The sequence below is a fragment of the Stegodyphus dumicola genome, chromosome 8, assembly GCF_044657685.1.
Source record: "Stegodyphus dumicola isolate Sdum_Otavi_A_Nest chromosome 8, ASM4465768v1".
In the NCBI taxonomy this organism is placed as follows: Eukaryota; Metazoa; Arthropoda; class Arachnida; order Araneae; family Eresidae; genus Stegodyphus; species Stegodyphus dumicola.
The window spans coordinates 44,691,332-44,710,249 of NC_140775.1; the positions used below are offsets into that span (position 1 = coordinate 44,691,332).

At 31.1% G+C, this 18,918-nt stretch overlaps 1 protein-coding gene across 1 annotated transcript in view; it reads left to right on the forward strand.

Annotated features, from left to right (window-relative positions):
- The first annotated feature begins 802 nt into the window (after positions 1–802).
- The window catches only part of LOC118202062 (potassium channel subfamily K member 15-like), a 167,488-nt gene continuing 149,372 nt past the window's right edge, over positions 803–18,918 (forward strand). The window contains exon 1 of the mRNA XM_085821797.1: positions 803–3,103. Coding sequence (XP_085677923.1) covers positions 2,659–3,103 — 445 coding nt within the window. The 5' untranslated portion in view covers positions 803–2,658. The remainder of the gene's footprint in view (positions 3,104–18,918) is intronic.

Here is an 18,918-nt window from a genome sequence, read left to right on the forward strand (position 1 = left end):
ATTAAGAAGGCCGATGGAACTCTTGATTAATAATTGCATTTACAAACGGATGCAAACAAAAGCTCTTTTTCTTTAGTATATTAAAACTGAAGAAAGAAATTATTTTTATTTGCGTACAATTGAATGCATAATATATTTCAAACCAAATAAAATAAAGCTGACTTTATTTAATCATTAAAGCAAAATTTAAGTGCATTCTCATCAGTTTTCTTAAATGTTTGGAAAACGGTAAAGAAATCCGTCAAAATGGATTGTAATTTTCTGAAAGCTCATCTCTGGAAACAGACGTAACTGATAACAAAGCAAGTACCAGTTCTTAATAAAATCTTTACATGAGGTTGTGTTAGTTCTGAATTGTTTTACAGTTTTATTCGAGCTTGATAAAATTTTCATAGTTCACATTCAAGCAAAGTAAGAGGAAAAATTAATATTTACCTCAAATTTCGAATAAACTATCCCCATCCCCCCCGCCCCCTAATGAAGCTTCTTCACTGTGCATAATGCCCAAACAAACGCCGGGTACTTCAGATGGTTCTTCTTATATTATTTAAACCAATGGAACAAATGTATAAAGCTTGCGAATAAATTAAAAAATAGTTTACTTTTAATTGGCCTAGAAAGAGGGGCAACGATCCGCAAAATCATAGTTCACAATATCCGCAGTCCGAATAATTGGAATTCTGTACTTATTAAGCCAACCAACGAAATTATTCATCGCTGAAATAAGTTCGATCAATTCTGTTTCCGACATTCGCCGCTAGATGGCATTGTAATCAGCATTCGCGACAGGCAGAGGAAGATGGAGATCAAGAGAGGATGCGAGAGAAAAGCAAAATAGAAACCGGAATTTGCGCCAAAACTGCACACCGCCGTGTAAGATCCGTAAGAACAGCAGGATGCTGCAGTGTTTGGAGAATGAGTGACCCACAGAAGAATGCATAGTCATGCATTCATTGTTCGTGCATAACTAACTACTGATGCAAAGGTTTGTGCAAAGCTAATACGTAAGTGATTTTAACGTGTGCAAGTTTGTGGGAACATGCAAACTGATATAGGTAGAAAACAATGCTTTTGCTTTATTGTTTACCATTACAGTGCATCCGCACCGGCATTTAGGCTTAACGAATGTTCATAACAGCATTCCTTTTCTATTTTCCTTATTTGATAATAAGAATTTATTTCAGAATCAAATCTTTCACCTAAAAATTCATGAGTAAGAGAAATGTTATTATCAGAATAAAAAAAATATTGTCGTTATGCTTTCATTTTATTAATAGCCTCTATTTTTAATTAAGAGTTGTATATTGAATGTTATTACAGTCTTTTTCAAAATTTAAAATGTACTACGTATAAGGTTATATAAACGTAAAAAAATTCTTTAAAAGCTGGGGAAATTTTGTTGCACCGAGTCTTAAGAAAGAAAGCATACTTGATCACAAATTTCGTATTTCATTATTCTTTAAATGTTTTGCAATAATTTCAAGAAAATAGTTGTATATGCCACAATCAGTTCTAAAGGATTAAAATGAATGGAGGACATTCTTGAAATTTTACACGTATCTGAAAATCTGAAGTCATTTCAATATTACCTAAACAATTAACTAAGCAATTCATTTCAACATTACGTAAAAAAATACTTTAGGTAATAAAATTTGAAAAAGAAAATTATTTTGGAATTTCAGTTAATATCGTAAAAATTGCAGCATTGCAAAAATATCATTTCTGCTTTCTGAAATATTTATCTTAAGAAATTAACGCAATTTTACCCTGCTCGGTAAGCTAGCAGCACATTTTTTAAAACTATGCCGTAAACGAAAGCCTGAAAAGGAAAAATAATATTTAAAAGAAACTATAAAGCACAGAATTTTGGTCACATTCCATATGAACTTATTATTCCGTGTGAGACTTCTCTTTTAATTACTTAAATAAAACACAATTATTAGAAGAAGTGGAAAACTATTTTCAAGTTTTAAGTTCTAATTTCCATGTCTATGAACTCCATGAACTGTTTCAAGTTTTAAGTTCTAATTGCCATGTCTATGAACTCCATGAAAGCATTTAGTAACTGATAGGCTTGAAGCTCTATCTAATGGTCTAAAATAACTATGAAAAGGTTCTACGAAATGTTTAGTTAAAATAGACCCCGAAATAACTATTCGAATCACTTAATTTCATTATTACATGCTCTTTGTAAAATTTTATAAAAAATTGTTTTCCTCTCAAGAATTCAAAAAAATTTTTTTAAAAATGATAATATTATTTTCTACTTTAATAAAATTTCTTTTAAAATTGAAGCAGCGATAAACTCCGATTAGGTAACAGAGAAAAGTAAAAAGAAGAATTGTAAAAATGCAGTGTGCATAAAAATGTGAATACATATGTGAAACATAAAACTAATTTTTTCGATACCTAAAATAAAAAATGTCAAGGAGACAAATTAGAAACTAATGACGTACTTCATTAAGTACGTTAAAAAAACATATATTTGCAAACATGAAGTAATTTAGTCGAGAATTCGATGTTAGCAATTACCATTAACACTGAGAAAGATAGTTTTAAGACAGCGAAATTTTAAACGATATTCTATATTTGCAATCATTTTTTCGTACGATTATCCACGTCTGGTATGAACCCTAAACTTAGTCTCTTGCGTTTGAAATGGCGTTGGAAAGGAAGCGGTCCAGTCGACGTGGTCCACCGTCCAGGCATCGGAAACGTCCACCAGAAAATAAGTGCAAGACTTGTTGTCGACGCTTTACAGCTTTTATGTTTTCACACGTGGGTCTGTGTGCCCTTGTGGTTGGTTACAGTATCTTGGGAGCCTTCGCTTTCCAAGCTCTGGAGGCTCCTTACGAAGAACAGAAGGTAGATGAAGTAATGCACAAGAGAATGGACACTGTCAAAAGATTGTGGGCCATTACAGACCAACTGAATGTTTTGTACAAGGAGAATTGGACGCGGCAAGTGACAGAAGAAGTGAAAAGATTTCAAGCAGATGTAGTGAATGCAATAAGAGATGGATATGATGGAAAAGAAGGAGCTAGCACTCAATGGACATTTTCTGGAGCCTTTCTGTACTCTTTGACAGTTATTACTACAATTGGTAAGTACACTTTCTCTGTACTATTTTCTAAACGTTTCAAAGTTAGTAAACAAATACTGCAAAAATAATACATAAGGAATGCGAGAAAGAAACATAAGCAGTTTAAAAATAAAAAAATAAAAATGCGTTCCAAAACAAAATTAGGAAGGAAGAAAATTTATTTCAGAGCTAACCATTGTCAATATCCTTTTCAACGAGCAACTTGTTCTGAGCAAAGTAACTATTAACTGTTACTATCAGCAACTGAAAAGCATGCTAATTATAAAATTAGAAAAAATGGCAGTTACACTGACATGAACGAAACTATTTTAATCATTAACAAACACTGACAGATGTTTCGGTTGTCATATGATATACCTTTCTCCTGTGTCGACTTTCAGAAAACAAACCGCCTAACTTTTAAAATAACTGTCACATTTTGTTACTTTCAGTTTTTGTCACTGACAAAAGTCGCTGAAGTCTTAGTTTCGAGCATTATTTTAAAACATGATATGTGTGCTTTTGCTTTACTATTTGTTAATTTATCAAGCAGTTTTTTTTAAGTTTCAGTTCTAAAGAGTTTCCCATCAATAAACGCATTTAGCCTATGAAACATATTCTTTTAATTTAAATTTTTACATTTTTATAAATTCAATAATATATGTTTTGAAATTAATGTAAGTTTAATTTTACATTTTAAAAGTTCCGTTTGAATAACGCTCATCCAAGATGCACTGGAGTTTAAAATATCAGATTTTATACTTATTAAAAAAACTTTATTAAGAACAGCACTTATTAAGCAGGAGTATGGAATACTGTTTTAAAATTTATATATAAATGCTTGAAAATGATTTAAATGTGTACTTTTTTCGGGTATTTCTTATTTGGTGCAAAGCTTATTTATACTTTAATCGATGTTCAATAGAAATGTCAAATTACAATGTAGATTAGCATAAAAACAGTGTGTTATAAATTACTATAAACAGTGCATTTGATTCCTATGATGGGTCACTAATCCAAAAAAGCGCATGTGTTTTGAAATATTTAGCTAGATTGCATAGAAATACATGTGACATACAGAAGCATAGCTATACAGAAGGATAACTATGCATATTATTATATTGCATTATTGTTTATAGGCCTTATTGGTTTAATTAAAGCCTTTTCTTACATTATTGCATTCTGTATCAAGCAATAAAAATTATGCGAATGGGGGTCGCGACCCACAATTTAAGAAACTGGTATAAAGATACAACAAATAAAATAAAAGCAAAAATTTCGAAGTTGAATGTAATCTTTACTACATCTATAAAACTAGATGTAAATATTAACTATGATTATATTTTCTCCTAATAATTGTTTTGGATTAAAAGCTACACATAATTTTACCAGGCATATTAGTGTGTTTTACTAAATATTAAAATCTGTACGCGTATGCCGATGTTTCATGGGTATTCATGCCAATATTTCGTGGACCAGTACCTTTTCGAAATTAGGCAATAGTATTAATTTTGTAGAAATGCATTCAAAGATAGATAGCCACAATGTTTTTTAAAATGCGCAGACTTTTTCTATAAAACTACTATCGGCATAAAATTTAATTTTGCCTCTTAGAGAATTTGAAATAAATATTTTTTTTTTGTTTTTTATATTAGCTTTTCAGTTTATTTTTGAGCTATGAAAACGATTTAAATAAACTGATCTCATTTGTTTTCATTCATGTTTTGGTTTCTCTTTTATGTATTTTTACGTTACAGTTGTGATAATAGAGGTACATTTTGGAGAAAAAAGGTTTCGTTATTGAAAGTCACAGATTTCGAATTTTATTCTTTGTGCTAATAAAAATTATTAGAAGTATATATTTATTTAAAATGTAGCAAATCCATATTAAAAAACATTTATTTTATTTGAATGCTATCTGTTATGGACTCTAGATCTTGGAGATTTACTTTGAATAAGATTGTTTGAGCTGTAGCCTTTTTATACACACTATTAGTGCAAAACAGCGTAGTATGTCAGATAGCTGAGACTTGTTTTACTCAAAGTAAAAGTAAAAATTGCTTTTTTAAAATAAATGATAATTTCCTGTAATGTATAATTTTAAACATCCTCGACTGCAGCATTGCCGTTGCTAACCAAAATGACCAGAAATCTATGGCAATGCAAATTACTTTGCATTTTAAGTTCTCAATGACTAGCGGATTACGATGATTTAGATTAAAAGCGAAGTATACGACAGCTATTTGCCTAAGAGCTATTCCTATGCCTTTGTGGAGAACCTTTTAAGGGAATTGACACGTGTTTGCTCCACGCATGGGGAACAGTCGCGAAAATTCCTATGCAGCCAGCCCATTCGTAGCGATTTGACTCGAAGTAGAAGGATTTTACCGGTAGGCTGCTGGTAGGTCTTAATGACAGGTGGATAATATGAACTTCGGTTTCCTGAGAATGTAATGCAAAGGCAATAATTTCTGAGTCTTTTTCGAAAGACGTTCGGATTATCAATTATTTTGATCAACTGAGAAATTTGAGAAATTTCTATAAGGAAAAATATTTTGTTTGACTTCGCGAAAATTTCGTGCCATAAGAATTCGAATTAAAGATGTTCTATAGCATTTCCTGCTATTGAATGATTTGAGGAAAACATGTATGCGTGTAACTTTAATATACTTTTCGTATTCACATGATAAACACCATTCACATTAAAAACCAAGTGAAGAAGCACAATGTTAAAATTTACGCACATAAGCAAAAAAGTAAAAAATTCTCGATAATTGCAGTTCTGTTGAAAGCTCTTCAGTCTGAGGCATTGCTATTACGTTGAAAGCAGCTGGAAGAGTAAACCAGATTTAAGCGTAATCTTAGAAGCGTAATCCAGCTTTATTGAAGGGTTGGCAAAGAATCCTTAGAGATTCTTTGGGGTTGGTACTACGTTCACTGCAGTACGAAAGCTTCAATAAAATTGGATTGAGTTCCAACAAAATTACAATCAGCGAGAATGTTTCAAATTGTTGCTTATTTATGCTAATTGTTCACTTCAGTTGCTAATATATAGTAGTTCACTTGAATAGAAGTTTACTAAGAAACGATTGAAGACTACTCAAACTGATTTGCCTCAAGTATTATTCATATTGTTTCTCTCCCTTCATATTTTACAGCATTAATTTACCTTGTTATATGGGTAGCTGCATCGATAGGACTGCTGATAGTTCGACTCAGATTTGAATCCCGGCGATTGTGCTGTCTATGAAGCTGTACTTTTACATTTAAAGGTACATAGCTGAATATGAGAAGTTTAGTCTAATATAGCAAAAAGCAAACTGAATTAAGCAGTTTTTCTTTAGTATTCTTGAATGTATTATAGGGCTTAAAATATTTGGTATGGGAGAAAATGTTATTCTCCTAAAGGATTTCTAGTTGAAACTTTAATTTTGCCCTCATATGCTATATGTTTTTGCTGGTAATATTACCATTTATTTATTATTATTGTCTAAAATGACTTTTTTAATGATTATTCAGGAGAATAGTAAGTGCTACAATAATAAAAATTAAGGATAAATAGCTCCAGATTTTGATAGCGATTAGGGATTCTTCCTTTTCAGATTAACATATCCCTCCTTTTTTTTTCTACAGCTAGAATAGATTTTAGAACAGCAGCGTTTTACGCGAGATATTCAGAACCATAATGTAGGGGTTGTGGACTGCTTAGAACTACTGTCTCAGTCGTGGCATAAAAGATTTTGTTTCGTAGGGAGGAAAATATTCTGTAAAATTTTGACTCACAGTTATTAAAATTTATTAGAACTTTTATTAAAGCTGAAATAAGTTTAATCTTATTTGTTGCGGAAGTTTGCCGAGCTTAAAAGATTATTGATATTTGTTTTCGCCTGTATGGCTTACAAAGTCGAAGTAAATGTTTTTAACTTTCATGAATATTTTAGAGTTTGCTCACTTATGTTTAGAAACTATGTGATTTGCATAGTTTCTAAACGAATTTTCTCGGTTAAAAATTTTTTCTCGGAAAACTCATTTTCTCGTTTTAATGTAATAAAACAAATCTTAGTTATATTTGTTAAGAATAAATCTTTTATAGAAATGAAAAGAAAAAAACGTGGCACTGAAGTTGACTGAAGCAGCATAATAGTAACGCTACTGGTACATATTTTTAGACAGGTTTCATTGTGTCTCCAGAAATATTTTACCTAAAATTTTTGCGCTTTAAATGTTTTATTTGATAATCCTTGTTCTTCGCTATCTTTCTGCAACGGAATTTTCCAAGACAATAAAGCATCTTTTAGTAGCGAAAGAGGTATTTTATCTCATTCCTCAGGAACAGCTTTCCAAAGTCCAAGGAGGGTTGTTGGTCGACGTCTTTGCAATCCGCCTTTTAAAAGTCCAAAAGGCAAAAATTCTTCAATGGTACACCAGAAGATTTAGTAGGGATATGAATGATGGGTATGGCCTTGATACAGGTTCTTGTTCCATTTCTTTCTAGGAAATTAACAGTGGGTTTTGACATGCGATTGCTTGCTTTGTCTTGATGCAGTTCTACTGATGGATGTCACTGTGGCTAAAGGGAAGGTATTTCATATTTCATATCATTCATATATATTTCATTGGGTATAAAATATATTCCTGATAATATGTGGAGTTGGCCTTAACAGTTTTCTGCACTCTCTTTAAGTTTTGTATCAAAAACCAGCGTTATATCAAATGTTATATAAAAAACCAGCAATAATCATAAATCCCTTTGAAAAACCTTCTTAAGAGTCTTTGAACCATGTTCTAAGATTTTATTCTGCTCTTTGATGGTAATAAATGGATCTCTGTTTGGTCATTTAAATGTACCCAAGATTCATCTATTGTCATAACATTTTCCATTTTTGTCCTCATAGGGAATTCAGCAGTGCGTTCTACTTTCGGCGATATGTCATGGAGATAAAGATTCACATTACGTTTTTTCGCTCTTTTAAGATTCAAATTAGCATTAATCGCTTTGTTTGGAGCTGACCCTGGGTATCTTAATGATTATGGCAACTGTCCTTTGACTTCGAAGATATTCTCTTAACATTAAAGTTAAGTTAATAATAAGTTAAGAATGTTGCAAAGTTAACCTTTGCAACATTCGAAACATTTCGTTTTTTTCCCTTGAATATATATTTTGAACAATTTTTGTCCTTGAAGCCAAATTTTGAGCCAAACGTTTCTTCCTTTCTTATTGACAATATTATGTATCGTTGCTTTAGATACCGAAAAATCATGGCTTTCACAGTACTTTTTAATTACTAAATACGAATCATTTCCTTCGCAAAGAGCACAAACTTAAGCAGATGATAATTTGCACTTTCAAAAATATAGCTGCCGTTAAAAAATGTTTTTCAAGGAGGTGATTTTTTTATATCAAAGCAAAGTCGTCTAAAAAATGTGCAAACAGCTTTCGTATATGTTATTTAAGATTTAATATATATTTTTCAAATCACTACTTCGAACTTTATCACGCGAATATCTTCAGATCAGCCTCAAGAAACACAAGTGATCTTTGGCTTGCTAATCGTATGCTGACAATTCAATATTTCATAAACTTTCGGAAGGCCTAGGGTAGCATTCACTGAAGTTAATGTTATTAATAATTGTCAAACTTGCTTTAAGAAAAGGAAACGATGCTAAAATAAGTTAAAAGTTTATAAGGAATTTCTCCCGCCTTCCTTTTATTCTCCGCTTTCGTGGTGTGGTGGTCTGCACGCTGGACGCGTATTCCAGAGGTCCATGTTTCGATTCCCGGCGAAGCCGTTGCTCATTTTTCATCTTGCCTGCTTAAAAAAAAAAAAAAAAAAAAAAAAAAAAAAAAAAAAAAGTTTTTATAGTGGCGCTCGAACTAAAAGGGTGGTGGATGATGACCCTTCACACCCAGGATTTGGCGATTGGGTCCCCTAAAAACCACAGTCGCCCTTTGAAAGGGAGAATATGTAAGGTATTTCTCCCGCCTTCCTAGCATGCGTTGGTGGTGTGGTGGTCTGCCCGCTGGGCGCGTATTCCAGAGGTCCGTGGTTCTATTCCCGGCGAAAGCGTTGCTCATTTTTCATTTTTCTTCCTTTCAAAAAATACCTCAAGTCTCTACAAGATTACCTAATGTCCGTGATTATTCTTACAAATGAAAGAGATCAAGAAAGGTCTTCGATTTCAAGCAAGCTACATTTTTCATGTGTATGACCACTGCTTTCGATTGCATGTCGAATTTACCTCATAAATGATGTATATTGTCAAATTTATTATTAAATAATTGTTCACCATAGTTTCTTATATATAATCCTACATTTGTTCAAGTATTTCTGAAAAATTCAGGTATTTTTTAAAGAAAAGTTTCTTCTAGAGATTCTTTAAACGTGCAGTTAATAATATTTTTGGGAATTCGCCAAGGCTAACGTAAATTATTGTTTCAGGTATTCACGTAAATTATTATTTCATAATCAAATTAGCACGAAAATTAAATTTGTGATTTTTTCTGAGTATCACTGCCAGCAATTAAGCTCCTTTTTAGATAAATTTAAGTAAAGACTCATCTTAACAGGAGAAAATAAAGAGTTTCATCATGAAATTAGAATGGTAGTCAATATTATTCAGAGACTATTAAACTTACATATGCACGGAAATTATTCTTACAAATGTTTATTGAATGATGTTCCCATTTTTGTCCTGAGTTTGAATTGTTAAGGCATACGACTACGTTCGACAACCAAAGTTTGGGAAACAGAACAAATAAATCGGTGTTATTTAGCAGAATATTTCTTAGGATGATAAAAACACGTGATAAATATATTATCAAAGTATAAATTTTGGTTTTTTTATTGCCTTTTGGATTAAAAATACGTTAAATGCTAGATATATTCTTGCAAATATATTTATCAACATTTTACTTTTATGATTGTCACTTATACTTATTAAGGTATAAGGTGTGTGTATTTAATTATGGCAAAGCACACGAGGGCTATCTACCTGAGGGGAGGGATGCCTTCGTGGAGGACTTTCTAAGAAAAACTGGCTCGTATACATGTTACACATAGGGAAAACCACGAAAACGCCCATGCAGCCAGCCCGTTTGCGGGATTTGAACCTAGGACCGAACTACCAGTGTTCAGCGACTTTATCGCTCGGCCACTGGTCGGCCTAAGGTATAAGGAATTAAATGGAGTAAACCCCAAGTAATAAAATAAAATGTCTATCAAATATATCTGTTTGAGTACATGCATTAGCTATTTTTCGAGAAATTTCTCTCTTTTCATTTACAAAATTGTCCGAAAAAAATTCAGATCTGTACATAAACCTCAACGTTTAGTCCATTTAATGCCCACTATTTTATAGGATATTTGTGGAAAGTTTTATAAAAGTACTGTAGTAATATTTTAAGTGTTTTCGTAACAGAAAAGTTGAAAAAAATCAAATTTTTCAAAAAATAGGTTAAATGGGTTTAATGTGATGCAAACTCAAACAGAAGGAAAATAAAATGTTGCAAAATGTGAAAATTAAACTGCAAAATTAATCTTGTTCTCGAGCTTTTAACACCAAATAAAAAATTTCAAAATCATATTTGAACATAGCCAAAAGTATTCAAATGAAAAAGTTCTCATTTTAAAATTATTTAAAGTAGTTTGTGTACCTTTAGACATCAGTTTTTGGGTTCTTAAACAGAAACTTCTAGTTCAAGGCGTAGAAAAAAAAACAGCTATAATTCTGCTTCTAACGACTGGAGAGACAAAACAAAAGTAATTCTGGGAAACTTAATGCAGAAGCTTTAAAATAAAGTAATAAAGACTTTTTGAAAATTTCATCAAATTTTACGATTAGATCGTAGTCGAAATTTAAGCATGATTTTGACAAACTTTGAACCTCTCTTCTGGTCTTTTTAACATATTGAATTGCGAAGCAAGATGCTTTCTTATATGGCGAGGAGACTGTTGTGGTTGCTTAGGATGTGTAGAACCATAATCGCATATTATATAGTTCTTTATTCCTATAAGCATATTACTCAATTTTTATTTCTTGTTGCATGGTGCGTATCTTCAGTTCACATCAGCCTGGAATAACGGAGAATTAATTTAAAATTTAAATAGATTTCGGAAAGTTAAAGTCTATACTTTTCTAATATATTAAGTTTCCTCTCAGCTTCAATCAGTCAATTCCAATCAGTTTTAGAGAAGGATATTAAAGAACGATAATCATGTAATTATGCGATTTTCGCTTTTAGTTATTAGCCCAAACGGGTCGCTAGTCCCGAACGGGAAATTAGTCTCGAAAGGGCATTTTGCGTCGAAACAACTTAAATGCGTTGCATTGCTTTTCGAATTGTTGCCACTAAATGTTGTCACCCTATATTATATTTAAAGAAATTAAATAATGAAGAATCTGCATGAATGTATGCATGTTTCTCATATTGTGAAGAAACAACGGTACCTAGAGCCATCAAAATTTGAATAACGTAGTTTTCCTCCTGAACATGGCACTTGAAAGCCCGAATCTTGAATTTCGAATTTGTTTTATTATCGATTTCAGGTTTTGGGAAACTTTAACGAATTTTTGATTAACAAAGTCAAGGATTTGAAAGCGAGCAGTGACAACACGGTACGGAATAAAACATTTTTATTCCCAGCAACGCGGGAGACTGTATATCTGAATTTCTAAAGCTATGCTGATTTTAAATATTTTGTGATTTTGCTGTTGTATCGAATTTTGTGTGGCGTAAGCGCCAAGAACGGGATATTTAACAGGTAAGATAAAAACACAAAACATTAATAATAAAAAGATAAAAAAAAGAGTTTTGTAAAATCATCATAGTAAGGAAACTGAACATTGATATAATTAACTGAAAAAAGTTGAACAAAACAATAATAAAAAATGTATGGGAAACTTAACCCTGCATCGGTAATTCTAAACGTATACTGCTATGCTGTTTTTAGAAATTTTGTAATCTTTGCTGTTGAATTGTATATGAACTAAGTGCGCAGAAAATGTGCTTAATAATAAAACTAAAAAGACAAAAAGTTAAATGGGTTAGCAGGAGTGAGTGCAACAGCAGACTGGTAGACTGCGAACTTAACGAGAGCGTAAAAAACTTAAAAAAAAACCTTCTGGGCGACCGTTGAAATCTAAAACATTTCCGATTTTTAAAATTTATTTTTTAGATGGTAGCACTAAAATTGGTTGTTATTTCAATCATTTCCCATCATTTTATGGCACGTTTGAATTTAAAAGTAGCGACCGATTTAATGGCGACATCCAATAATTAAGTAACTAATTTAAGCGGTAGATCACGTAATGCATGATTTACTAAAAAACTTATGCGTTATGGATTTTATAAACTTAATAGAGGTTTTTTTATGTTCAAATTTTCATATTTATTCCCTGAATATTAGTAGCTAATGGCATTTAAAAATCAGCATAATATGATTTGATATTTCATTTACATATCAAATTGGCTCCAAAATAAAAATAACGATTAAAAAATATTGCTACTATACATACGTATAAATGCACTATATATACGTTTAAAAACATCTTTTCATAAAATGTAAAGTAGATTTAACCAAGTTTGTTGTATTTGCTAATCAACTAGTTCTAAAACGTTTCTTAGAATTTATGTTTCTGATAAACAGACATAGAAATATTTACGAAGAAAGTAATAAAGGCAAAGATGCCTAAAATTAGTGACACAAATTTTTAAAAAAAGGAAAACGCTGCATTTATGATTAGCCTTCAGACAAACTCTTAAGACAAATATTTTGTATTGGTTTGTTACAATAAATTAGTGTAAAGCGTATACGGGATGTCTAAATAATTTTAATATAAGCAATTAAACATTTGATTTCATTAAATATTTACAATTTGTATTATTTTTAATCTCTCTCTCTCTCCAGGGTTAGAAGTTTAATAGCAGAAACTATTATTTTTGCACCTAATATAAAACAGTTATTTCTATGAAACATTTACTGTCCTTCGATACAATCGCCAGCATTGTGTATAATATGATGGCAACACTGTAGAGGTGGCATAACAGCTTTTTTGCAGCGCATGATATCTGATGGTTCGAATGAGCTATCTGTTGCCTGAAAGTTCTCTGAAAGAGTACGCGAACGTTCCTGTATCTTACAAATCAAAGTCACAAAGTCTTGTAGCCGGGAAATACAGTGGATAATATACCACTTCTCAGTTTCATCAAGAGAACAGTTTAGTTATAGATTGCATTATACGTATCTCAACATCATCCTGAAAAATTATGAGAGGTTTCTGTAGAATGTGTTGACCACCTATTTCGCACTGCTAGTCGTAGGCTACGTTCCAAAAATGAACAGCAGCACTTTTGAACAGCAACTTTGCACTTTGAGATATGTATGCTATTATGGCCGACTGATATGACATAAAAAATCTCTTCATTGCGTTAATAGCGCTCCAAGTGGGTTCGGTCAACATCTTAAATTAGCCATTTTTGCATTTTAAGCAGATCCACTATTCCTGTTTCGAGGACATCGTTGCTACGCAACTTTAGATTGCAATTTCATGAGCAATTTTATTCTTCTTGCCAGATTAGAAGTGAAGAGCACTGGAAGAAAGAGTCCATTTACTGTGAAGTAGAGTAGATACCGAACTTATGTATAGTATAAATAAAAATCTGATGTGTACACCACATGACTTCCTTGTACGGAATATTAAATTATACGCATTTTTTCTTGCATTTCATTTAAACTTATTGGATTGAATTAAATCTACTTCGCCGACAGCGCATAAACCACAATAGAATAAATGCATTCTTTAAAATTCACTCTAGTATTTGTTTACCATAGCGACACCTGGCGTTAGATTCACTTAACAGTATTATATTACGTTCATATTATAACTCATAATGCACATATTTTATATCATTTAAAGAATAGAATTATCTAATCGTTGCCACATGTTCTATTCAAATATTATAATAAAGCTAGAATGATGTATAAAAGAAATTAAGCAAACAAAACAAAAAAAGAAACAGTTTTTCACAGACGATTGAGTATTTCTCATTCAATTAATTCAGTTCTCACTTCCTGACAAGGCAAAAATACATAAAAACTCAAAATATCTATATTAAAATTTACGAAGTAAATCTTAAACACTTATTTCCTCGAAAAAATTCCAGAAAGGATTAAGCATGATTTAATTGGCAATAATAAATGGAGGCGTTATCTTTGTTGTTGCGAAGCTAAGTTTCTCTAGATTGGCAACAAATCCACTAGTCTGCTGTTTCAAATATAAACAGCCGCCATAAAAAAAAAGGCTTAGCGGCACTTAAACAACTTTCAAATTGTTGATAATTCTAAACATATTGCATGCAGATTTACTAAAGACCTTAACCGGAAGATAAAAAAAAAAAACATAATTCAATCATTTTTAAAGCAAAAAATGTACAATTTACAAACATATAAGAGTAAAGAAACTGAGATCACTGAGCCGGGTAACAGAGTGGATATATATATATAAATATATTTATATACGTTTGGTACGGCCGATTGCAACCAAAATACGAGGTGCACATCTACATGTTATAGCAGTCCTATATACAAAATTTCAACGTTCTAAGGCTATTCGTTTTTGAGTTACGCGAGATACGTACGTACTACGTTCGAACAGAGGCCACGAAAAATTATCTTCAGAATTAATTTCAAAGCAGTTTTATAACTTTTTTGGAGGAAACGAGTCTTTTATTTTATCGTTACGTACAGATATCACGCAAAAACATCGTTAAATTGCATTCGATAGCGGTCAAAATGGATATTTTCGTTGAAATATGCTGCCTGAAACTTTTCGCGATTACAATACTTCCTTTTTACTTCGTACAAGGAAGTAAAAAGTAATTGTTCCGTTTTCCTAGGTTTCAATTATTAAAGCTGTAAACAATAACGTAGCCAAATGTTTTTTAAATTCCGATTTCCCTACCTCCTAGCTCTGGTAGGTGAAGTCAAGTCCTTTTTAAATGTGATCTTCAGTTCTCATTAAAAACAATTTAGTATTTCATTTTATTACAACATATTTTATGACTAGCACATAACTTTAATTGTTCACAAAAGCAGCTTTTCTTTAAGCCCGAATATTGAATTAATTTTTCTCCAGTAATGCGTCAATGTATTCATTCTGCCTGTGACAAAGAAATTTACATTTTTAGAGCAGAAAGAATATGCGATAGAACTCGAATCCATTTTGATTCCAGGCTTTTATCGCAATGTACTTTTCGTAATTTTATTCACATGAAACAGAAAATTTGAAATTTCTTATTCACCTGAAATTACTGCTTTCATTGAACTGATTTATTCAACATGTGTCACATAGAGCCATAATAAAAATATTAGTGCCTTATTTTATATAATACTTTAGATATTTGCAAAAGAATTTGTCATAAAGGGACATAATAAGGTATGAAAACAAGCTGTCACAAAAGTGCTTAATTGTTTTAAAGAATAATGATAATTAAGAAAAACAATTTTAAACTTGAAAAATATATTTATTTCAAAATATGTGCCGTAAAGAATTAGGGCTTTTTATCTCCCTACTTCAAATAGTGACCTTCAGCGTTTCTATGATAAATTGTTTTCCTCAGTGCGATTTCCAGTATCTGAGGTGTAATTTTCTGATCAGCATCAGTGATAGGATTTAAAACTTCAGTGTACAACTAGTTCTTTTTTGCATATGAAGGAAATCTCAAGCAAAAAATCTAGTAAAGAGCAAGGGAACAGGCTGCACGTGTTCATTTCCTCCACAAATTCAGAGACAAAGAAAGGATCTGTCAAAATAATCACCTTCAGTTATTTCAATAGCTGTCAACTAAGTTGGCTTTTGAATAGACAAGGATGCTCTGAAGTATGTGTTCTTTCGCTAGTTAAGCATTTTTTAAAAACATTTTTAACTAAACTAAAGACACTTTTGAAACAACCTGTATTATAACGAAAACTATTACCACTAAAACTCAGAAATATGTTTAAAATACTTCATGCATAAACAAGTTCATACGTTTTAGAAAAGTGGTAGAATTACTCGTTTACTATTATGTATACTTAAACCATAGATTCAAATTAAAATTTTTTACTTTTTTAATTAATAATAAGAATAGCTTCCTTTTATCAAATAGGAGACCTAAACTGAGAAACAATCGAATTTGATGAACGTTCTTCATAATTAAGCATTATATCTTCTGAATATGAAATTCATCTTTAGAAATGTATTATGCATTCATTGTCCTAAAAGTCTAGATACATATGAATGAAAAGTAATGTTTATAGGACAATTAATTAAGATAATTACAGATTGGTTACATGTAAGATTTGCTTTCTTTATTGACAGTAAGAGAATAATATTTAAATAATGCACTTTTAATACCATCTATATCATATCAGACTATTGTGCTTTAAGAGAATTAACGGGTTTATGAAGATACGGGCGGAAATGTCTGTTTTCTGACAAGAGCTTAATTCAAACCTAAAGAAAATACCTTAAATACCAGTTCATTTTGGAAGTAATTAATTTTGGGGGCAACGTAACTCAATAGTTAATACTGGTATATAACTAAGCCATATCAAGCGAGCTTAACATCACAGTGACGGTAAGTTACTTGAGAATGTTATGTTTTCTATCTCTATTCAAAGATTTAATCTTTAATTAATATTCTCTTCGCTAATTTGCTTTTGGGCATTTCTAAAGTTAAATTATTCAAATTAGCTATCACAGGAAAGAAAGAACTTCCACACTTTTGTTAGTCCTTAGTATTTAATATGTAATGATTTTATGATATGAATTTTAAATGAAGGAAATATAATTTAGCCAAGTTGAATATGTAAATTGCTTTTTATTATATTTAATAGTTTCGAGTGTATATATTTGCTTCTAAATTTTGAAAATAAAATTATTTCAGGCATTTTTCCCGTTAGGCAGTTAGGTTTCAAGTACGTAGTGTGCTTTAATTAATTAAGTAAACAAACGCCTTTAATGCGGCTTATTGAAACCGATAAAAGAACTAATGGTTTCAAGGGCTTCGGTTAAATTTGGAACTTCCAGTTGTATCTTTTTTTTTTAAATCAGAAATTAATTCACTTCTTTTTTTGTCATTTTATATATTATGAAATTATTTGCTATGAAAATAAATGTATTTCGCATGGATTTTATAGGCTTTTGAAACCTTACAATCTGCTTGCAGTACTTCCCAGAATTATCCGACATTGGCATATGTAATAAAACAGATTTCATGGTTTTACATACTTGAAGTTTCTAAATAACATTATCTAGAAATGGATTTATCTGAAAGAATGCTGCAATAAACATGAATAAAATAATACATATGTTTTAGGGAAATTCAAAATTTTATTTCTAGTGCTTATCGCTATATTGGAAATGTAACTGTAAATCAGATCCTTATAACAAAGTCGTGTTTGTAAAATATAAATATTAAGATTTAATTGTATTCGACACTCAGTACTAAAGAACACTAAAGAACAGTTTTTGACAAAACATGAAATTTTGGAAGTCTATTATTTCTCTTGCGTATTATATGAAATATATTATAATTGCTGCTACATAAAAATCAGTAGAACTTTCTTTAAAAAAACAACTGAAGCTTAATATGGGATAAATCACCTTTATTCATCCTTCTTTAAAGACACTGAAAAGAAGCACGCAAGGTTGAAGAAGCACATTGAAGTTTAACCAAGCACACTGAAGTGTAACCAAGCTCACTGAAATCTTAACAAAAGCACAAAAAAATATACTTATATATATTTGTTTCGTACTGTCGATATATGTTTTAATTAGTACCACTGTAAGCATAACAAGAGTCGAAACGGCAAAAGCAGGAAGAACTCTAGCCGCTCGAAAATAGTTATAGGAGCAGGCAAGGTTGAAGAAGCACGCTGAAGTATAACCAAGCTCACTGGAATCCTAGCAAAAGCACAGAACAAATATATATGTTTATATATATTTCTTTTGTGTTGTCGATATGTGTTTTAATTGGCACCATTGTAAGCATAGCAAGAATGGAAAGTACAAAAGCAGACAGAATTCTAGCCACTGGAAAACAATTATGGAAGCAAGCAAGGTTGAGGAAGCACGATGAAGTATAACCAAGCCTACTGAAATCGTAACAAATGCACAAAACAAATATATATGTTTAAACATATTTGATTTATGTATCAAATATATCAGATTTTATATATTATGACTTAGAATTCAAATGAAATTTTTCATTCCTTGTAGCAGACTTCAGCAATAATTTATTCTTTTTTTTAATACGCACGATGAGGCATGAAAACTATATTAGGATTGATTGAAACTTTAGGTGTTCGGATTCAGGAACGAAAACTTTAGTGATGATTTAATTGAATTCTGAAACCTGTAAACGCTGATTTAGATTTACATACTTTACAAGCTTTTAAAAAGAAAGCATTCTGACCTTATGAACTTAAGTTATGAAAAATTAATCTGAAGAACATAAACATAAATCTCGACATTTAAGCTTCGATTTCATTAAAACAATAAAATGTATAACGTTTAAGTAATACATAATTAATTACGTGTATTTTTACAATTATGATAAAAATAAACCTGGAAAATTACTTAACATCGTGAGATGTTTTTGTATTTATAATACTTTCTATGACAGTGTTTCCCAAATTTTTATCATCGTGGAACACTCCTTACGTCCTAAAATTTTGGAAATTTAAGTTTTTAGTTATTATAAATGATAACACTCATATGTTAGACAAACATTTATTCCAGTTTTTATATCATAACTGTGAAAGAAACGTTTTTCAGTTATTAAATTTTACAGA